The 23414-nt window shown below is 41.5% G+C and overlaps 1 protein-coding gene across 6 annotated transcripts in view; it reads left to right on the top strand.

Annotated features, from left to right (window-relative positions):
• The window catches only part of LOC139169362 (polyamine deacetylase HDAC10-like), a 70933-nt gene that overhangs the window by 22312 nt on the left and 25207 nt on the right, over window positions 1–23414 (top strand). For 4 of the 6 annotated variants that reach the window (XM_070755401.1, XM_070755403.1, XM_070755400.1 and 1 more), the window contains 8 exons: window positions 597–664; window positions 2711–2996; window positions 4250–4337; window positions 7894–7979; window positions 10143–10196; window positions 10468–10549; window positions 12315–12500; window positions 13880–14514. In XM_070755401.1, coding sequence (XP_070611502.1) covers window positions 597–664; window positions 2711–2996; window positions 4250–4337; window positions 7894–7979; window positions 10143–10196; window positions 10468–10549; window positions 12315–12500; window positions 13880–14080 — 1051 coding nt within the window. In that variant the 3' untranslated portion in view covers window positions 14081–14514. Of the gene's footprint in view, window positions 1–596; window positions 665–2710; window positions 2997–4249; window positions 4338–7893; window positions 7980–10142; window positions 10197–10467; window positions 10550–12314; window positions 12501–13879; window positions 14515–23414 lie in introns of those variants that run through there. The other 2 variants (XM_070755402.1, XR_011559455.1) reach the window with 2 other exon arrangements.

The raw sequence follows: 23414 nt of genomic DNA, 5'->3' as shown, positions 1-23414 counted from the left end.
GTGGCAATTTAGTTTCAGCGCTCCCCCTCCCTCACAGAGCCCTCCTCGCCCCCTCCCCTTCTTTTTGTTTTTTGTTTCTGGGGTTTCAGCGAAGCTTTCCTGAAGCCAGGAGGGCGAAACTACCTCTCCTAAGACCAAAAATCAGCTGACCAGCGGGCGCATGCGCTCTGGAGCTGAAACCTAGCAGTCTGGTGTGTCCTCAGATATAGCTCCCCGCGCCATAGGTTCACCATCACGGTCTTATATGAAATATTTTTTTTCAACAAAAGAGGTAGATTTATTTTTGAAGTGTCTACATATTATAAAATCCTGGGAATTACAAAGAATGGTAGAAAAATATCATATTCAACCAGATGAGATTGTGAATATTGATATATGTACTTTATTTTGCTTTCATAATTTTAAGTTTATTTTAGATACCATAGCCTCAGGTTTTTCTGCCATGTATCATTGCAAATAACACTTATACAGATTATTATATTTAAAAATATAGAGGTCTGCGGAGAGGGGCGGCATACAAATCTAAATAATAAATAATAAATAAAATAAATAAAATATATATTCAAAGAATATGCATCCCATTTGATCTTTTTTAGTGCAAGGGAATCAATTGAGAATGTGAGAACTGCACATAAACCATATTGGAAGTGTTTGACATATGAAGGTAATGGCAGAAATTCCCATATACTGTATATATATATATGTGTGTGTCACATGTTTTTGCTGAAATTTGAAAATTAAGGGAGACTAGGATAGATTTATTTCGGCCTTCTTCTGGCCTCATCAGCTAGCTAGATGGAAAAATATTTTTATATATTGCTGCAGATTATGGAAAGTATTAAAACATTTCTGGATTTAGTTTACTATCTATCCTTTTCTTAATTCACAGAAATCTCACTCATCAAGTTTAAACCAGATCCTTAAGTAGAATAAGTTATCAAATTCCTATTTCAATTTAGAAGGAATATTACGGTAGAAACTAGATTGGCTAGATTTTAACATTGCTAGGTAAATTCACATAAATTGACAATATATTGACTAAATTAATTTAGTCAATATAAATTAACAACTTTACTTGGGGAAAAGGAATCCTCAATCTGAGTATTGCATTGGCAGTTCTGTGTTAGCAAAAACTTCAGAAGAGAAGGATTTAGGGGTAGTGATTTCTGATAGTCTCAAAATGGGTGAGCAGTGTGGTTGGGCGGTAGGAAAAGCAAGTAGGATGCTTGGCTGCATAGCTAGAGGTATAACAAGCAGGAAGAGGGAGATCGTGATCCCCTTATAGAGCGCTGGTGAGACCACATTTGGAGTACTGTGTTCAGTTCTGGAGACCTCACCTACAAAAAGTTATTGACAAAATTGAACGGGTCAAAAGACGGGCTACAAGAATGGTGGAAGGTCTTAAGCATAAAACCTATCAGGAAAGACTTAACGAACTCAATCTGTATAGTCTGGAGGACAGAAGGAAAAGGGGGGACATGATCGAAACATTTAATATGTTAAAGGGTTAAATAAGGTTCAGGAGGGAAGTGTTTTTAATAGGAAAGTGAACACAAGAACAAGGGGACACAATCTGAAGTTAGTTGGGGGAAAGATCAAAAGCAACGTGAGAAATTATTATTTCACTGAAAGAGTAGTAGATCCTTGGAACAAACTTCCAGCAGACGTGGTTGGTAAATCCACAGTAACTGAATTTAAACATGCCTGGGATAAACATATATCCATTGTAAGATAAAATACAGGAAATAGTATAAGGGCAGATTAGATGGACCATGGGGTCTTTTTCTGCCGTCAGTCTTCTATGTTTCTATGTTTCTAACTTGCCCTAAAGTTCTTTCTTCTTCTTTCTGAATTGTCAAAAGAAAGATTGACCATATAAAGGATGTCAGTGGCAAATTTAGCTTGAATAATTACAACAGTATATGTAGTTGAAATAACTGGAATTGAATTAATTTAAAAGAGTATGGGTGTATTTAAAAATATGCTGCATATTAAATATATACTTAAAGAGTGTATACTTAAAAATATCAACCAAAGAAGTGTTTTTTCAGAATGTGGGAGAATAAGCACAGGGAGTTACAACAAGGACATGATGCTTTGATTCATTAATGCAGGGCTGTCAAACCTCCTGCCCACAAGATGTATTACACTCTGGCCATGCCAGCGCTCAGTTTACAAAGGGGGAAAAAGTCCCTATTGGTCTAGTGACACTGCTGTGACTACGTGAGTTTGACCCTCCTGCATTAATGGAACTACATCATCTTTCTTGTAGCAGTTGGGAAAATCCAAGCTGCTTTAATCAAGTACTGTGATCCCTCTAACTTGAAACATTTCTACCAACACATTTTCAATGTAGGTGCAACCCATCTATCTGACTTTTACATAGCTCCAACAATAAGGGGATTATTCCATATTATATACTAGGCAACAAAAATGTAAAAACTGTCCATTTTCTATTAAAAAACAATGCTAAAATTTTGAACTAAACGAATAATTTTTGAGCTAAATGTGTTGTTTCCCCCAGAAATCTGAACAGATATTTGAAAATGTGGCAATCCCCAATCCCCAAGTATAACTAGCAGAATCAACTTTCCATAAATTGGATTTTGAGGCTTGTAATCCCAACAGATCTGAAGGCCACTGGTTTGAGGAAAACAAGCATAATTTGTCTTCACTGTGGAGATGGGCTGTGTTCTGTTGTCATTTCCAGGTGTAACTCCAGTGCAAGACCTCGGTATTATACCCTGTGGAGCAGAGAAAGCTGAACTTACACAAACCAATGTGGAACTCCAAAGTCTTGAAGAAGTTGGAAAGGGAGATGTCAATGAAGTCATCAAAACAGATAGGTTTTTGGAGACGCATATGAAAAGCATTTTGTCTTTGAAACCTTCTATTAGAACAGCAGCCGCTGTAGATGAGTGTGGTGCACACCTGCTCCCGCCAACTGTTCACATTCCAAAGGGCCTGGATGGGAAAGAGTTCAAAACTACTCTCAGGTTAGCCACACTGTTCATCAGCTCAAAACAGGGTCTGTCATGATACAACCAAATCTTTAATATTCAGCTTTCAATGAAAAACAAAGTTCAGCCTCTCCAGTTAGAAGGATTGGTGGCAAAAGCTTGCCAGTGTAAAGTACAGGAAGTCCTTTACTTACAACAGTTCATTTAGTGACTGCTCAAAGTTACAATGGCACCGAAAAATAAGTGAGTTGTGACCATTTCTCACACTTGCAGCATCCCCATGATCATGTGATCAAAATTTAGAAGCTTGACAACTGCTTCATATTTATGACAGTGTCCTGAGATCCTGTAATCAGTTTTTGTGACTTTCTGACAAGCAAAGTCAACAGGGAAGCCAGATTCACTTAACAACAGTATTGTTAACTGAACAACTGCAATTATTATCTTAACAACTGTGGGAAGAAAGATTGCAAAATGAGACAAAACTCAACAAATGTTTCCCTCAGAGACATAAATTTCGGGCCCCATAGTGGTAGCAAGTCAAGGATTACCTGTAGAAGATCAAGTAGAAGTGGCCTGTGATTATTTGTTTATTTTTCAAAATTATAAGGCAGCCAAACTCACACAGAGGTGTTTCCAGGCACTTTATAACATTTAAAAATTCCCCATATTAAAAAAACCTGATGACAACCCACCCTCCCCAGAGTGATAATCTGTTTAATCCAGAATACAAAAGTCCTTCTATATTTAAATTAACAGATTAACACAGTTGGAAGGGGCCTTGCAGGTCATTGTCCAGAGGTAAGCAAAGTTGGCTCTTCTATGACATGTGGACTTCAACTCCCAGAATTTCTGATCCAATCATGCTAGCTCAAGGAATTCTGGGAGTTGAAGTCCACATGTCATAGAAGAGCCAACTTTGCCAACCCCTGACCTAGTCCAACTCCCTGCCCAAGCCGGAGACCCTTTATCTGCCTCCATTTAGGATTTAACTCACAACCTCCTGATTGTGAGGCAAGAGCTCCACCCCTAGGCCACAGCAGCTGGGTTTTTATATGTCTCAAGAAGAAATTGCTGGGGTTAATTGATGTTGTAGTTAACATAAGATTCCTCCTGAATAATAGAGACAACACTTTTAGTGTACAATACGCAGAGTAATTTATAATGTGGGCAACATTTATATGTCCATTAAGAAGTAATAAATTCTTAACTCAGCATGTTGTTCAAGCATTACAGTTGTTCCGAATGTTCTGGTGTATAACCATCATTCAAATATATGTATTTCACAGTGCATTTGATGTGAAAAATATGAAAGAAGAAGCTCTAAACTCACTCCTGAACATGCTGGCTGTCCTTAACAAAATCATTAAAAAGGAGGTAATGTTAATCATTTGGAAAGCTGGGTTGATTCAAAATGGCATATTTTTTTCTAGTTGAGGAGGATTATATTTTATAACCTCACAGCCATTCCTAAAGGGAAGTTGTTCTTAAATTGAAGCTATGCCCTAAATTGTCTATGAAGATTCTCAGATATCCAAGTTATAGTTACGGTCAGTGTTCCCTCTAATTTTTTTTTTGTGGGGGGGGGGGGGGCGGAAAAGTATAGTATCTGAGCGGCAGTCCCTTCGGGACTGGGCGGCACATAAATGAATGAATGAATGAATGAATGAATGAATGAATGAATGAATGAATAAGCAAGCAAGCAAGCAAGCAAGCATGCAAGCAAGCAAGCAAGCAAGCAAGCAAGCAAACAAACAAATAAATAAATAAATAAAAAACCCACCCTGTTTTGCCTCAGAGAATTTCAAAATAAAATACTGTACTGTGTGTCTATAATAGTGAGCTCATAATAGGGCAACTCTATCAATATCAAAATGCCACTTAAATAGTTGAGCTAGTTTCAAACTAGATTTTGATTTTCTTTCTCTCTTCCTTACTCCCATTCTTTTTCTTTCTCTTTTCCTTCCTCTCTTTTTTCTATCTGTTTCTCTCTCTTCCTCTCTTCCTCTCTCTCTCTTTCCCTCTCACTCTTTCCCTCTCGGCTTCTGGGCAGGTTTGGAAAACTCTGAGTTGATGATGATTTTTAAGTGAGCGATTGCTCACTGCTCAGCTTAGAGGGAACTATGGTTACAGTATATCAAAAGTGGTTTTTATTTTTGAAGGAAAAACAAGACCCTTTGCTTCCTATCCTGGAAGCTTCATTAGTTGTATTACATCAGTGGTTCTCAACCTTTCTAATGCCATGACCCCTTAATACAGTTCCTGATGTTGTGGTGATCCCCAACCATAAGTCTAGTGCCAATTCTCCCAACAGAGCTTCAAGCTGATTGGCAGGAAGGTCAGAGATTCTCAGTTATGCTGTTTTTTTAAAAAAAGTAACTTGATTGATTTGGGGGGGGGAACAAGATATCAATGACTACTTCAGCTTCAACTACAACAACACACGAGCACACAACAGATACAAACTTAAAGTAAACCACTCTAAACTCAACTGCAGGAAATACGACTTTAGTAACCGAATAGTTGATGCATGGAACTCACTTAATAACTTTATAAAAATATTATATAAAATATTTAAATAATAATTGTCACATCATGATATGTATTTCATTATTTGCCTCGACCTTCCTGTTACTGTATACCTCTGGCATTATGACTTGTATACAAAAATCATGTAAGAGTTTGAAAAGGCCTAGATGGGATGTAGTCCATCTCCATTCCAAAGTAGACCATTTATTCATGCATAATCTTTGCTAGGATAAAAGTTAAAACAACTTCAAGCCACCTAAGTCTATTCTAATACAGTGGGTACCTCTACTCTCCATGACCAGGTTCATAAGTAGAAAAGTTTGTAATAAGAAGCAATTTTGCCCATAGGAATCAATGTAAAAGCAATTCATGTGTGTGATTGGGGAAACCACAGGGAGGGTGGAGTCCCTGTTTCCTCCCAGGAGATTGCTAGAGAGGGCCCATGGAGGCTCCTCCCCACCTTTTATGGCCCCATTTCCTCCCGGGAGATTCCTGCAGAGGCCTCACAGAGGCTTCTGCCTGCCTTTTCCGGTTACAGTTTCGGAGGCTCGGGTTTGTAAGTGGAAAATGGTTCTTGAGAAGAGGCAAAAGTTTGTAAGTAGAGGCACTCTTAGGTAGAAGTACCACTGTACCTTTGTAAATTAAATGACAATAATTATCTGCACATCTAATATGCACAAATGAATAGTAGAGAGGTACTGCCAAGTTATTAGTTTTTAGCTAATTAGTTAATCACATTTCTTTGTGCTAGCAACATGGTTTTTAGAATTGGAGTCCTTCTTTTTATACTTGGGGAAACCTAAGTTTCTTTCTATTTGCTCCATATCAAAATATTTTCTTTCTTTCCTTTTTTCTTTCTTCCTTCCTTCCTTCCTTCCTTCCTTCCTTCCTTCCTTCCTTCCTTCCCTTTATTAAATTACATGCCACCTAACTCCCAAAGGACTCCAGGCAGCTTAACAGCAGAATAAAATATTTAAAATATCCAAAACATTAAACCAATTTAAAACCATGGCTGGATCTCACCGATTACAGCCACAAGATCAACAGCCCCAGGCCTGCCGCAAAAGCCAGGCCTTAATAGCTTTTTGAAAGGCCAATAGGGTGAGGGGCAGTCCTGACCTCTGGAGGTAACTGGTTCCAGAGATCCAGGGCAGCCACAGAGAAGACCCTCATCGGCCCACCAGTCAACACTGTTTAGCTGACGGGACCTGGAGGACACCAACCCTGTGGGATCTCATCGGTCACTGGGAGTTGAGTGGCAGACGCGGTCTCAAAGATAACCTGGCCCTACGCCATGTAGGGCTTTAAAGATAATGACCAACACCTTGAATTGCGCCTGTAGACCAATATGGAAGCAGTGCAACTTGTGGAGAATTGGTGTAATGTGGGTGTACTAGGTGTACCCACGACAGCTCACGTAGCTGCATTCTGGACCAGTTGTAATCTCTGAGCAATCTTCGAGGGCAGCCCCATGTAGAATTTGTTGCAATAATCTAATCAGGAGGCGACAAGGGCATGATTGACTGTGAGGACTGCCTCTCGATCCAAGTAGGGTCATAGTTGGTGCATAAGACGCACTTGTGCAAAGGTCTCTCTAACTACAGCTGTCAAATGTTGGTCTAGTTTTAGCTGTGAATCTAGGAGGACACCCAAATTTCAAATCCTTTCTGAGTGGGACAACTTCTCCCCCACCCAAGAGCCAAGGATGGACATAGTTTTCAGGAGGCAATATTCACAGCCATTCGGTCTTGTCTGGGTTGAGTCTGAGCCTGATAACTCCCATCCAGACCCTCACAGCCTGAAGGCACTGGAACATCATATCCACTGCTTCACTGAATTGACATGGGGTGGAGATATATAACTGGGAATCATCCGCATGTAAAGGCCTAGGGGGAAAGAATATCTCAGTTCCCCCATGCCTGACGGCAGAGGTTGGTTTTAAGGAGCTTACGAAAGGCAAGGAGGGTGGGGGCAGTTCTAATCTCCGGGGGGAGTTGGTTCCAGAGGGCCGGGGCAGCCACAGAGAAGGCTTTTCCCCTGGGCCCCGCCAAACGACATTGTTTTGTTGACGGGACCCGGAGAAGGCCCACTCTATGGGACCTAACCGGTCGCTGGGATTCATGCGGCAGAAGACGATCTCGTAGATATCCTTCTCTAGATGTAATAATGGCCAAGTTATTCCTTTTGTGGCAGAATAGGAACATATCCAGACTTGATAACGTATATTCTTTTAAATGTCCAAATATTTTGTTTTGATATTAATTTTACAGTATTTGCAGAGACTTTATTTGTTCTTATAACTATACCAATCTTGACAGTCACATACAATACAGATATACATAATCTTGTCTGCAAGTAATATTAAATAAAATAGTAACATTTTAATTATTATCATGTTATTTAGGTGATCAATGGGCTTGCAGTTTCATCTACACCTTCACTTTCTTCTACCATTGCGATAGCACATTGTAGAAACTGGAAGGTACCAAAGTAGGTATAAGAATGTTGTGCCTAATACTTTCTTGCACAGTTTTGTATTTAAAGGACAATGTACTAAATTATTATTCAAAAATGATTCAAAGACACACTTTGAATGTCACAGAAAGCACACCTCTTTATTGTTCATTGAAATAGTTGATTTTTTTTTAACCATCTACATGATCCTGAAAAAAAGTATTAATATTTTTAGGAGTCATACTAACTTTAATTAGCCGTCTTTTGTAACCAAGCATAGTTTTTTCAGTGGGATCTTTGGTGTTCTCTGAACTATAGAGCCGGGGTGGCACAGCAGGTGGAGTGCTGCACTGCAGGCCACTGAAGCTGACTGTAGATCTGAAGGTCAGCGGTTCAAATCTCATCACCGGCTCAAGGTTGACTCAGCCTTCCATCCTTCCGAGGTGGGTAAAATGAGGATCCGGACTGTTTGGGCAATATGCTGGCTCTGTTAAAAAGTGCTATTGCTAACATGTTGCAAGCCGCCCTGAGTCTAAGGAGAAGGGCGGCATAAAAAACCTGAATAAGTAAATAAATAAATAAACGTAGTGGTTTTCTTGCAGACTTTTCATTACCAAATAGATTTTAGCTAGTTTGCCAATGAAACCTCTCCAAGAAAACCACCAAACTCAGAGAGCACCAGGAAACCCAAAGAGGAGGGGTGGGTTCCTCCCAGTTCGGGCCAGATCATCCGAGCCATTAGCGACCCGCTGGAGACGTGAAGATGGCGTCTGTGCCCTCATCTTTTTTCAGAATTTTTGGTGATTCTTTTTTTCACTGTATGGATGGCTTCTCATCCTCTGATTTGAAAAAAAAACCCTCCTGACCGCCCCCCAGGTTAATACTAATAAAGTTCCTCAGCTGTGTTTCAGGTTGAGACCACTTTCTGAGCATGCGTGGAAGTGAATTCGCAGGAGGGCATGTCGCAATATGAACCCTGCCACAGAGCTACAGATATTCTCTTTTATCAATACCTTTTCAGATTCTAAACGTTGAACCATTTTTGGCTAATGCTTTCAGTTCTTAACATTGTCTATTATTTAGGGACCTGGGAAAATTCTTGACAGATTTTGAAAAGAAATGCATCTGTCATAACCTGGACTATTTGTATACATATGCACTTTATATGCAAAATGAACAGTACTCATTTCTATATGAATAAACTATTTAACCCAATGGGATGTACTTCTGAATGACTTGTTCATAATTGCACTATATGCAATTTGATCCATTTTAAGAATACTATTAATGTATTTTACATGATAACAATGATACAAAGACTACATAGTTATGGTAGAAAAGGAATAAGTAGGTATACCTAGCTGATGGGTGTGCTGTGGTGAAAAACAGAGATTTGTTGCTACTGAATTAATACAAAATATGCTGCTCAAAAAAATAAAGGGAACACTCAAAAAACACATCCTAGATCTGAATGAATGAAATATGCTCATTTAATATTTCATTTGCACAACTATTCCATTTTCACAACAGTATGTGAAATGGATTAGAAATCAGTGTTGCTTCCTAAGTGGACAATTGGATTTCACAGAAGTTTGATTTACTTGAAATTATATTATGTTTTCTAAGTGCTCCCTTTATTTTTTGAGCAGTCTATATTACTTTGCTAGAAATAAATTAGACTTTGTTCATGATGCATAATATTAATTTATGTATTAGGAAACATTTGCCATATATGCTATAATCCTTAAATTTTGTAGTTACCATATTGTCAGAATTATACATATAGAATTATAAAAGAGCTCTTAATTTATAGGTTTAGATTACCAGTTCCTTCAGTGAATTCTCAGAAGTTGTTATTTATAGTGCAATTACAATGGTAGTTGACTATATATGGTTAATTTTGCTGGACTGTCAACTAGGCCAGTTTTCTTTTATGTAGTCCATTATATCAGATTACCTTACATAGACTAAGCTATTTATCATAAAGTTTTCACTACTGGTAATAGGCTAGTCTAATCACAGGTCAGTCTCTTTCAGTCCAGCATATCTCACAGGATTGTTATTGCAAGAAAAAGAAAGAGGAAGATGTATTTGGTAAATTTGCCATATTCAGTTATTTATAAAAAATAATAAAGGTAAAGATAAAGAAATAATTATTATATATATACATAACAGATCTTGAAATATTTTGTTGTGCAGAGTCCTGTGTGTATTTGTTGGTGACATGGACATGAAAATTGAGTTGGATGATGAGTAAGTATCAATATTTCAACCAGTTTATTTATAGTTGTGCAGTTGGTTCCAAACATGAAATTTTGCTAAGGTCAGTGGGGCTTTGTAAGAAAAAAAATGGAACTTTGAATTTTTTTATTGGAATAATTTTACATCTAAAACATGCATTTGATTATAACAGTTCTTTACTTGTATATTTCCTGGATATATGTATTTGCTTTATTATTACCAGGGTGGCAACTATTTTAGAGAGATAATATTTATAGGACCTATTTTTAAAAATATTTTACAGCAAAGTCCTCTTGATCAATATCTGTCGTAAACGTTCTGAACAAGTTAACACCAAACACAATGTCTCTCTCAACTGGAAAGAAGTAAGTTTATTGTATTTTTTTTAATCACCCAAGTATGATTTAGTGAGAATGCAAGGATATAAATTTTGAGTTGAACTATATATTCAGCAATTTTCACTGATCTTAGAATGTGGATGGCATGCAAATATTTGAATATTGTCATCCAACTGAGAATTCTGCCTGCTGGAAATGTACAGATTGCTACCTAGAGTCATGCTAAAGTTTATTTATTTATTTATTTATTACTTAGATTTGTATGCCGCCCCTCTCCGAAGACTCAGGGCGGCATATGGGTGGGCCATAAATTTTACAACCAATCAATCAGGGTTATAGCAAATGCTATAAATATATCTGGGAAAAATTGAAGAACTGCTACCTGGAAGAAATTGGCACAACGTTTTTAGAAACTTAGAAACTTTAGCACAATCATTAACCCTTGCCTCCCCTACATGAATTAGAAAGGACTGAGGAAAGTCACAATTGTAAAATAGATGGTTTTTCCCACAACTGACTTCCACTTTTTTGGCATATAAGACGCACCAGAGCATAAGACATACCTAGATTTTAGAGGAGGAAAACAAGGAAAAAAGTATTCTGAACCAAATGGTGTAGTAATATATTATTTAATAAAATACCAGTGTAGCAGAATATTTTTTTACAACCATGTACACTTTTTACAACCATGTACATTTTTTACAAACTTCAAATTTGACAGCTTTAAGACTTGTGGACTTCAGCTCCCAGAATTCCTTCTCCAGTCATGCTAGATGGGGTAATTAGAAGGCAAAAACACCTGTTTTTGCAAAAAGGCCCATTTTTCACCCTTTCTTGCAAAAACAAGGCATGCAGAGGGTTTGTGCACTTAGGGTGTGGGGGAAGGCAAAAACTCAATTTTTTGCAAAAAAATGGCCCATTTTCACCCATTCCTTTTGCAAAAATGGGTGCTTTTGCCTTTCTCCACCCCCTAGGAGCATTCTGCAGGCTTCCCAAACCCTCTGCACAGCCCACTTTTGCGGAAAAACAGGCCCATTTTTAGCAAACGGGGCTTCGGGAGGCCAAAAATGGCTGTATTCGGTGTATACGACACACTGACATTTCCAACCTCTTTTTTGGGGGCAAAAAGGTGAAAAATATGAAAGTTTTTTAAAACGACATCTGAATCAGGTAAGTCTGATTATATTAATCACACATAAAGAATTAATTTATTTGATCACTCTGGGTTGCAGGAGCAACAGTTTGTTCATTCATTCAACCTATACTGTTTATTACAGTCAGAGACCAGAGACCAGAACAAATTTTAAAAAAACCCACTTCCAAGTCTTTACTAATGAAATTCAGCAGCAAAATGGCCAAATTTCAGCAGCATAATTTTGGGGGAATTTTTACAATATGAATGCACATAACTTGAATCTAGGAAGCCTCCAGTGTTTAAAGCAGTAAGCTAAATCCCCTCCCAATCCCCCCCCCCGAAAAAAATTTCCAAACACCTCTTTTGGTGAAATCACAGTCAGCAGAATGTGAACAGCTTCCCATCAATACATCACTCCACATAGAGGAAAGTAAACATCAAGATTCTGAGCATTCATATGCTTGGGCTGGAAAGAATTGCATGTTAGTGTCATGGCTCAATAGATCTGTTTGTTTTTTTATCCCTTTACATAAGTAATGTGTAAATATAGTTTCTATATTGAGAAATTAAGAAATTTAGTTTTGGATAATTTTAATATGCCAACATTTGTTACCAAATAAAACTTAAATATTTTGATTTTTTGTTCATTTTTGCAAGGATCCTAAAACCAACAACTTCTTCTCTGCTACCTTTGGATTTATTCTTCCAGTTGCATACAGCTATCAGCCTAATTTAACCATTGTAATTATTGGACCAAACCAGAACCTTGGCAAAAATAGAATTTCCTTGCTTATTAGCTTACTACAAGGATTAGCAGAATGTCAGATTCTCGCTGTGATACAGGTAAGTGGTTTTGCAAGAAAATAGCTTGTTTTTTTAGAATAAAGGATCCATTAATTCCTTCTAAAACCATCTATAGTTTCAGATTTTCTTGTTTTCCTAAAGCAAATACATGAAAAATTTAGTAAAGTGCTGTGGCATTTCAATTTTGGTTCTAACGGAGTGAAAGGTAACTGAAAAATTCAAAGAAAAGATGTATTTTCTTTAAAGTGGTTCAGACAATAGTTTGTGTCTGTGTTCCAAACACGTTTTTGAGATTCAACCTGAAGAATTGCTCAGCTTTGCTTCTCTGTTTATCTATGTTCCTGTGCCTGGATCATGAACATACCAGTATGTGAAACAACATCCGTCCCAAATACAATGAATGATTTCATTGTGATTAGAATTTAGCGGAAAACAAATATGAAGCTTCTTATTAATAATTCAATTTTAATATATTTATCACCAGGGGTTATCAAACTTTACAACATTACAGCTTTCCATTGTGAGACCTAGCTGGTGCAGGCAAAGCAAGGAACAAAAGTCGGAGCAATTTTTGACAAGACACCATTGTCAAAGTCCATTCCACTTTGGGAAAACTTGTAACTATCCTACCCAGATAAAGAAAGTAGGGGAAACTGAGCAAGATTTTGATAGTGCTTCTGTTTCATTGCTCTAGCCCAGGGGTCATCAAACTTGGCAACTTTAAGACTTACGGACTTTAACTCCCAGAATTCTCCAGCCAGCAGCTGGCTGGAGAATTCTGGGAGTTGAAGTCCATAAGTCTTAAAGTTGCCAAGTTTGAAGACCTCTGGCCTATCCTGATTACACGTATGCATACAAAATCTTTGCTTCTCATCTAGGAAGCTTCTTCATAGAAAGCGAGAAGCTTCTTGGATGATAAAACAAACATTTTCAAGGGAAAAACGAAGTACAGTTGCCTTTTGGGGGAAAAAAACTCAATTGGGACTCTACAGATAGACACTTATGTAAGAAGTCCCACCTCACAAATCGCTGAGAGATTTCTCAGGAGTTCCACTTCCCAGTTGAGGAAGCCCGATTTATAGTATTTAAGATAACTGACTCCTTATTGGATACTGTATATTCCCGCATTGCACTAAGCGTGATGTGTTTCATTATGTCTTACCAAATAAATCCGATTTGTTTGGATTTGGAGAATATGCCAAGCTATAAACCCAAGTTTACCAAATGCAGAAGTCTGGTAATACGATTCACTAAACCAAAACCAAGCAAACTTCTATTATGGCTTAGTCCAATGATTCAATACATCCATTCAATAGAGTACAAATTCTCAGAAATGAAACTACAAGCAATAAAATGTTATTTCTTTTTTTTTTGAGATAAGTACACGTTTACGCAAGTGTTCTACTTTATTTTTAAAGGATACTGAAGAAAAAATAATGCAGGATATAGCCAACATCTTAACAGGTGACTTTATACCCACCTTTGGGAACTTTGCACCAGATTTACAGGAGAATGTAGAAGGAATGAAAGAATTAAGAGCGCAATTTCAACAGGAATGGAAATTGCTTCAGTGTTCATGTTCAGGTAATCAATCAGAGATGAATGAAAACAAAAAGTAAATCTTCATTACATTGAAATATCTTACTGCCGAGTTTTGAATTACTTGAATTAGAGATTCTCCAGAGGAACAAGATACACTACATTGTCTTTTTATTTTGTGTAGCAAAGAACTTCAAAGATGAAAAGTAATCTTGATTTCAAGAATCTCTTTTCTTCCACAAGAAAACAAAACAAAAGATCAGAACAAGATATACTTTATGAATAAAAGGGCACAAAATGTTTCTGAACTGTTTATATAATTTTTATATTGAAGACTATCTTCCAGCCTGTTATCTTCAGAAATGCTGTTGGCTTTGCTATAAAGACTTTTTAAAATTTTCTACAGCAAAAATATATAAAAATTTTATATGTATTGTATAAATGTATGAATATTGCATGAATACTGTATGAATTTGTGAATAAAAGGGAAACTCATCAAATTTGTAGATGACAATAGACTGGCAGGAATAGACAACACTAGGCTCAAGATCCAGATAGATCTTGACTGGTTTGAATACTGAGCCCCATAGTTCCCTCTAAACTGAGCAGTGAGCAATCGCTCACTTAAAAATCATCATCAACTCAGAGTTTTCCAAACCTGTCCAGAAGCCAAGAGGGAAAGAGTGAGAGGGAAGGAGAGAGAGAGGAAGAGAGGAAGAGAGAGAAACAGATAGAAAAAAGAGAGGAAGGAAAAGAGAAAGAAAAAGAATGGGAGTAAGGAAGAAAGAAAGAAAATCAAAATCTAGTTTGAAACTAGCTCAACTATTTAAGTGGCATTTTGATATTGATAGAGTTGCCCTATTATGAGCTCACTGTTACAGACACACAGTACAGTATTTTATTTTGAAATTCTCTGAGGCAAAACAGGGTGGGGTTTTTATTTATTTGTTTTTTTGTTTTTTTGTTTATTTATTTATTTATTATTTTTGTGCTGCCCAGTCCCAAAGGGACTGCCGCTCAGACACTATACTTTTCCGTCCCCCCAAAAAAAAATTAGAGGGAACACTGCTGAGCCCTATCTTAAAAAAATGAAAAATAAGAAAAAATTATAACTTTTATGCTTAGGCAAGAAAACTCAAATATACATGTATAGATTAGGTAAAACATGGCTTAATAGCAGTAACTAAGAGAGAGATCCTATAATCCTAGTAGACAATCACTTAAATATGAGCCAAGAATATGCGGCAGAGCTAAAAAAGGTAACATAATCTTAGGTTGATTAACAGGGATAGAATCAAGATCATGTGAAATAGTAGTGCCGCTTTATAAAGCCTTAATACAGTGGTTCTCAACTTTGGGGGTCAAACAACCATTTCACAGGGGTCGCCTAAGACCATGGAGAAAGACTGGCTCGGTTCCTCTGGCTCCAGCACTGTTTTGAAATGGGCTCCTGCCTGTGAGGAGGCGATGAGGTTCTGGAGCTGCTACGGCAGGAGGTTGGGGGGAGAGCTCCGGGAAAGAGACGACTGACAATGAGTCAGTCAAGGTGACTGGGGCCCGTACTTGTCCATCTGTCTGGGAAGAGTTTGATCTGGTGACACCTGATGAAGTGAACAAGGCCATTGGAACTGTGAGTTCCGCCAGCTGTTTACTGGATCCGTGTCCCTCCTGGCTGGTTTCAGCCAGCAGGGAGGTGACACGGAGCTGGGTCCAGGAGATTGTCAACACCTCCTTGGGGAGGGGGTCCTTTCCGGCTCCTTATAAGGAGGCACTTGTGCGCTCCCTCCTCAAGAAGCCTTCCCTGGACCCAGCCGTACTTAATAACTATCGTCCAGTCTCCAACCTTCCCTTTATGGGGAAGGTTGTCGTGAAGGTGGTAGCGCTCCAGCTCCAGCGGTCCTTGGAAGAAGCCGATTATCTAGGTCCTCAGCAGTCGGGTTTCAGACCCAGTTACAGCACGGAAACTGCTTTGGTCGCGTTGATGGATGATCTCTGGTGGGCCTGGGACTGGGGTTTATCCTCTGTCCTGGTGCTTCTTGACCTCTCAGCGGCTTTCGATACCATCGACCATGGTATTCTTCTGCGCCGGCTGGAGGGGTTGGGAGTGGGAGGCACTGTTCTCCGGTGGTTTTCCTCCTACCTCTCTGGTCCGTTGCAGTTGGTGTTAGTGGGGGGGTCAGAGGTTGACCTCGAGGTCTCTCCCTTGTGGGGTGCCTCAGGGGTCGGTCCTCTCCCCCCTGCTATTTAATATCTACATGAAACCGCTGGGTGAGATCATCCAAGGGCATGGGGTGAGGTATCATCACTACGCTGATGATACCCAGCTTTACATCTCCACCCCATGTCCAGTCAACGAAGCAGTGGAAGTGATGTGCCGGTGTCTGGAGGCTGTTGGGGCCTGGATGGATGTCAACAGACTCAAACTCAACCCTGATAAGATGGAGTGGCTGTGGGTTTTGCCTCCCAAGGACAATTCCATCTGTCCGTCTATCACCCTGGTGGGGAAATTATTGACCCCCTCAGAGAGGGTCCGCAACTTGGGCATCCTCCTCGATCCACAGCTCACATTAGAGAAACATCTTTCGGCTGTGGCGAGGGGGGCGTTTGCTCAGGTTCGTCTGGTGCACCATTTGCGGCCCTATTTGGACCGGGGGTCGTTGCTCACAGTCACTCATGCCCTCATCACCTCGAGGCTCAACTACTGTAACGCTCTCTACATGGGGCTACCTTTGAAGAATGTTCGGAAACTTCAGATCGTGCAGAACGCAGCTGCGAGAGCAATCATGAGCTTTTCCAAATATGTCCATGTTACTCCAACACTCCGCAGTCTGCACTGGTTGCCGATCAGTTTCCCGTCACAATTCAAAGTGTTGGTTATTACCTATAAAGCTCTTCATGGCACCAGACCAGGATACCTACGAGACCGCCTTCTGTCGCACGAATCCCAGCGACCGGTCAGGTCCCACAGAGTTGGCCTTCTCCGGGTCCCGTTGACTAAACAATGTCGTCTGGCAGGACCCAGGGGAAGAGCCTTCTCTGTGGTGGCTCCGACCCTCTGGAATCAGCTCCCTCCAGAGGTTAGAACTGCCCCTACCCTCCTTGCCTTTCGTAAACTCCTCAAAACCCACCTCTGTCGTCAAGCGTGGGGGTACTGAGACATCTCCCCCTGCCTATGTAGTGTTAGTGCATGATATGACTGTATGTATGTTTTTTATATTGGGGTTCCTTGTTTTTAGATTTTTTAAATGTACAATTGCTATTTTAGATTTTAAATGATTAGATTTGTCAATACATATTGTTCTTTATCACTGTTGTGAGCCGCCCCGAGTCTATGGAGAGGGGCGGCATACAAATCAAATAAATAAATAAATAAATAAATAAATAAATAAATAAATAAATAAATAAATAAATAAATAAATATAAATAAATAAATAAATATAAATAAATAAATATAAATAAATAAATAAATAAATAAATAAATAAATAAATAAATAAATAAATAAATAAATAAATAAATAAATGCGACGTGGAGAGATGTGAACGTGCCCTTCCACCGCCTGCCTCTCTGCACCTTTGGCTCTGTGGGCAACTCTTGGGCTTGCGCCGCTGGGCATGAGTTAACACCAAACATTTCCTCCTGCTGGGTGAGTTGCTGCTGCTGCCGCCTTTCTGACAAAAGGCTTGGAACAAATGGGAGCCACCGGACAAGGAAGCAGCCACCTCTGTTGCCTCTGAGAAGAGCCCCCTTTCCTGGAAAAGTAGTTAGAGGGGCTTATTTCAGCACATGCGCTTAAAAGGCTGGTTGCTCTTATTATGGGGACATGTATTATTTTCGAGGGGGAAACAGTACATTGTTCTGATATTTGAGGAGCTGCCACAAAGAAGGAAGGGGATCAATCTATTTCAAAATAAGGCAAGACAAGAAACAATGGACAGAAACTATGGACAGAAACGCTGATGGATGATCTCTGGCGGGCCCGGGACAGGGGTTTATCCTCTGTCCTGGTGCTTCCTGACCTCTCAGTGGCTTTCTATACCATCGACCATGGTATCCTTCTGCGACGGCTGGAGGGGTTGGGAGTGGGAGGCAGTGTTCTGCAGTGGTTCTCCTCCTACCTCTCTGGCCGATCGCAGTCGGTGTTAGTGGGGGGTCAGAGATCGACCTCTAGGTTTCTCCCTTGTGGGATGCCTCAGGGGTCGGTCCTCTACCCCCTACGATTCAACATCTACTGAAACCGCTGGGTGAGATCATCCAAGGGCATGGGGTGAGGTGTCATCAGTATATTGATGACGCCCAGCTGTACATCTCCACCCCATGTCCAGTCGGTGAAGCAGTGGAAGTGATGTGCTGCTGCCTGAAGCCTGTTGGGGTCTGGATGGGTGTCAACAGGCTCAACCCTGACAAGACGGAGTAGCTATGGGTCCTGACTCTGAAGGACAATTCCATCTGTCCATCCATCATCCTGGGGGGGAATTATTGACCCCCTCGGAGAGGGTCCGCAACTTGGGCGTCTTCCTCAATCCACAGCTATCATTAGAACTTCACCTTTTGGCTGTGACGAGGAGGGGGTTTGCCCAGGCTCACCTGGTCCACCAGTTGCGGCCCTATTTGGACAGGGAGCCACTGCTCAGTCACTCATGTCCTCATCACCTCGAGGTTCGACTACTGCAATGCTGTACATGGGGCTACCTTTGAAAAGTGTTGGAAAACTTCAGATCGTGCAGAATGCAACCACGCAAGCAATCGTTGGCCTCTCTAGATTCACCCACGTCTTGTCAACACTCTGTGGCTTACACTGGTTGCCGATTACTGTACTTTCCGGTCAAAATTCAAAGTGTTGGTAATGACCTATAAAGCCCTACATGGCATCGGACCAGAATACCTACGGGACCGCCTTCTGCCACACAAATCCCAGCGGCCAATTAGGTCCCACAGAGTTGGCCTTCTCCGGGTCCCATTGACCCATTTATGCCACCAGGCATGGGGGGACTAATCCCTTCCCCATCTTTCTGACTCTAGCTTTTGAGAATGGTGTGATTGCGTAGAATTGAATGGTTTTTTTAGTAATAATGGGTTTTTAAATTAGTTTTAATATTGGATTTGTATTACATTGTATTTTGTTGCTGTTGTGAGCCCTCTGAGTCCTCAGAGAGGGGAGACATGCAAATCTAATAAATTATTATTATTATTATTATTATTATTATTACTATTATTATTATTTCCCAATTTCCAGTGGGCCCGGTAGGCCCATTTTTTGCCCAGAGGCTTCCGTAGAGCCTGGGCAGGACAAAAATACCCTTCCCACCAACCGGAGGCCCTCTAGAAGCTGAACATGCCCTCCCACAGCAAAAATGGCCAAAATAGCCAAAAATCAGCTGGCCAGTGCACAAATGTGTGCTGGAGCTGATTTAGGACGACTCATGTGCCCGCAGATATGGCTCTGGGTGCCACCTGTGACACCAGTGCCATAGGTTTGCCATAACTGATATAGGGTCTCCTGCTTAAGTAGGGGGCTGGCTGGTGAGACCACATTTGGAATACTGTGTTCAGTTCTGGAGACCTCACCTACAAAAAGATATTGACAAAATTGAACGGGTCCAAAGACGGGCTACAAGAATGGTGGAAGGTCTTAAGCATAAAACGTATCAGGAAAGACTTAATGAACTCAATCTGTATAGTTTGGAGGACAGAAGGAAAAGGGGGGACATGATCGAAACATTTAAATATACAGTGATCCCCCGTTTATTGCGTCCCCGACCATTGCGAACAGGGTACTTCGCGATTTTTCAACCCGGAAGTCAAAATACCATCTACGCATGCGTGCCCGTTTTTTCTATGGGCACGCATGCGTAGATGGCAACCGGGAGATCAGCTGCTGGGCGGCTTCCCTGGGTCTTCCCCCTCTTGCTGGCGTCAGCGAGGAGTTTCCCCACCGCCCACGCAAACTCCGCGCTGCCGCTCGCCCGCCCTTCGCCTGCCCACGCCGTTCGCTCCCCCTCTTGCTGGCGGGAGGGCGAGAAGCCCTCCCCAGCACCCGCTCGCCCGCCCTTCGCCGCTCGCCCGCCCTTCGCCCTGGCCGCTTCTTCCCAGCGGAGAAATTCCAGCCCCCACCTGGTCCCGCCCGATCCTCCTCCCTGAGGCAGCTCGCCCTCCCATGGCCGCTTCCTCCACCCTCCATTGCAAGCCCTCGCCACCGCAGCCAACGCGCGCTGCGATCTTCAAGCCCGGCTCCTTTCAGCCCAACATCCCGGGCCAAGCAGCTGCCTTCCGTGACTGAGCCTGGCTCGCCCGGAAGATCGTAGCGCGCGTTGGCTGCAGCGGCGAGCGAAGCCAAGCCGGCAGCAATGTCGCCGCCGCTGCAGCCAACGCGCGCTACGATCTTCCGGGCGAGCCAGGCTCAGTGACGGAAGGCAGCCGCTTGGCCCGGGATGCTGGGCCGAGAGGAGCCGGGCTTGATCCGCTGAGCCTGGCTGGCCCGGAAGATCGTAGCGCGCGTTGGCTGCAGCGGTGGCGACTGCTGCCGGCTTGGCTTCGCTCGCCGCTGCAGCCAATGCGCGCTACGATCTTCCGGGCGAGCCAGGCTCAGTGACGGAAGGCAGCCGCTTGGCCCGGGATGCTGGGCCGAGAGGAGCCGGGCTTGATCCGCTGAGCCTGGCTGGCCCGGAAGATCGTAGCGCACGTTGGCTGCAGGGGCGAGCGAAGCCAAGCAGGCACACCATTTTCCGCTGACTCCTAAAGCGGGGAAGTTCGCCCGGAGTCAGCGTAGAACGGCGCAACTGTTTTAAAACGATCGGAGCTTTCCAATGAATCCCGAAGACAAACGGCAAACTTCTGCGTTTGTCTTCGGGACTCATTTGAAAGCCGCGCGGGTGTTTTAAAACATCCCCGCCGACATGGGGGGCTTGCTAGCACCCCCCCAAACCCGGGTTGGTGGTTCGGGGGGGTGCTAGCGAGCCCCCCGTGTCAGCGGCGACGTTTTAAAACAGCCGCCCCGCCCCCCAATCTTCGGCTCCTCGCTAGCGCTGCGGAAGTTAAAAACACCATCTGCACATGCGCAGATGGTGTTTTTACTTCCGCAGTGCTACTTCGCGAAAACCCGCTCGTTGCGGGGGGTCCTGGAACGGAACCCTCGCAACGAGCGGGGGATCACTGTATTAAAGGGTTAAATAAGGTCCAGGAGGGAAGTGTTTTTAATAGGAAAGTGAACACAAGAACAAGGGGACACAATCTGAAGTTAGTTGGGGGAAAGATCAAAAACAACATGAGAAAATATTGTTTTACTGAAAGAGTAGTAGATCCTTGGAACAAACTTCCAGCAGACGTGGTAGATAAATCCACAGTAACTGAATTTAAACATGCCTGGCATAAACATATATCCATCCTAAGATAAAATACAGAAAACAGTATAAGGGCAGACTAGATGGACCATGAGGTCTTTTTATGCCGTCAGACTTCTATGTTTCTATGTTTCTAGAAGACCTCCAAGGTCCCTTCCAACTCTGCTATTTTGTTATTCTGTTATTTGGTTTGTGGTGTCCTTTCAGTCTTTATAAACTGTTCTGGAAAACAAGAGGTCAAGATATATAAGCTTTTGGTTGCCCTGCGCTAAGGAGGCGGATATATGGTGCAGCCAATTATCATTGTACAGCTCCACTTTTTAATATGGAAGTTAATATCTTTAGCTCAAGCCAAGGAAAAGAAGATATAGGGAATCCCAAATGGGATTGCATTTCTGTAGTAACTCCCCACTGAGATGTATGTTTATAAATTAAACCTAAATAATGTCAACTGCTACTGAGTAAAGCCTGTTTTTCATGTATAATTTTTGTAGCATTAAATAAACTTAATTACAAACTCCCATGAGGTTATCTTACATGTGTAAGAAATAACTTTAATGTTTGATCAGTAAGGTTACTAATCTCCTTGGGATGTTAGTCAAGTGTTGAATATTTCAACAATGACCAATAATTGGGGCAAGAAGCATAATGGTGGGGGGAGAATCTGTTTTCTGATATTACTCAGCTGGAAATAAATCCGAGCTTTAATGTCCTTCAACAGGAGTCTTCAACCTTGTCAATGTTAATAATAATAATAATAATAATAATAATAATAATAATAATAATAATAATAATGTGTTTGACATCTGTCAATTGCAAAAGGCTGTTTTACTGGGATTGGCAAACATAATTTGCTGCTACATCACACAGTGCTAGGTGCTTGGGAAGCACCCGACTGGTGATGAAATACAAAATCCATAGTGATCTCGTTTGCTGTGTTGTATTGACATAATGAAGTGTTTGACATGATATTGTGATATAAAATCTCTTTTGCTGTTTATTACTTTTTTTGTGAATAAACTAAGAGTGGGAAAGGACTTTGGAGGTCTCAGACAAATTGTTATCCAACATCTTCTTTAAAACTTCCAGTGTTGGAGCCTTTACAACTTCTGGAGGCCAGTTGATCCACTGATTAATTGTTCTAACTGTTAGGAAATTTCTCCTTAGTTCTAAGTTACTTCTCTCCTTCTTTAATTTCCACCCATTGCTTCTTGTTCTACTCTCAGGTGCTTTGGAGAATAGTTTGACTCCTTCTTTGTGGCAACCCCTGAGATATTGGAACACTGCTATCAAAGTTTAAGCAAGCCTCTTCTATAACATGTGGACTTCAACTCCCAGAATTCCTGGGCTAGCATGATTGGCTCAGGAATTCTGGGAGTTGAAGTCCACATGTCATAGAAGAGCCAACTTTGCCTCCCCCTGTGCTATCATGTCTCCCTTGTGGACTTCAACTCCCCAAATTCCTCAAGCCAGCTTTGCTGGAGTTGGGAGACCTCTTGTACAGGTTAGCGTCCCATACGGACAGTGAGAATTGTACTTCAGGCGCGCGTGCACCTTTGTACCACAAACCCATCAGCTCCACGCGCCACCTCCCAGACAGCCAATTGCCTCTCTTCGCCCTTCACGCTCCAGCTCGTCAGAGTCTTCCCTAGCTGTCAAGAGTGAGATCATTGCTCCCGGCCAGCCCGCCTATTACGTGCCTCCGCTTCTGTCCTTCTGCGCCTGCCCGACTCCTCCCTCCTATGGTAGCTCCGCCCCTATCCTGCCGTTTGTTTCATGCCCCACCGGTAGGTTGGCTTTTCTTCGACCGGGATGGAGGGGGAGCTTTTTATCATTATTCCTTTATTTATTTGAGAGGGGAGGTAATGGCGCCTTCTCATGGTTATTTAAACTGCCTCCATAGAATATAGCAGGTTGTCCAGCAAACCTGGAAAAACGGAAATCAGGGAATTCTTGGGGAAATTGGCAGTTCGGGAATTAATAATAATAATTTATTAGATTTATATGCCGCCCCTCTCCGTAGATTCGGGGCGGTTCACAACAATAATAAAAACTATGTACAGTATAACAAATCTA

The sequence above is a fragment of the Erythrolamprus reginae genome, chromosome 6 (assembly GCF_031021105.1).
Source record: "Erythrolamprus reginae isolate rEryReg1 chromosome 6, rEryReg1.hap1, whole genome shotgun sequence".
Taxonomy (NCBI): Eukaryota; Metazoa; Chordata; class Lepidosauria; order Squamata; family Dipsadidae; genus Erythrolamprus; species Erythrolamprus reginae.
This window is presented reverse-complemented; position numbering and strand designations above follow the sequence as displayed.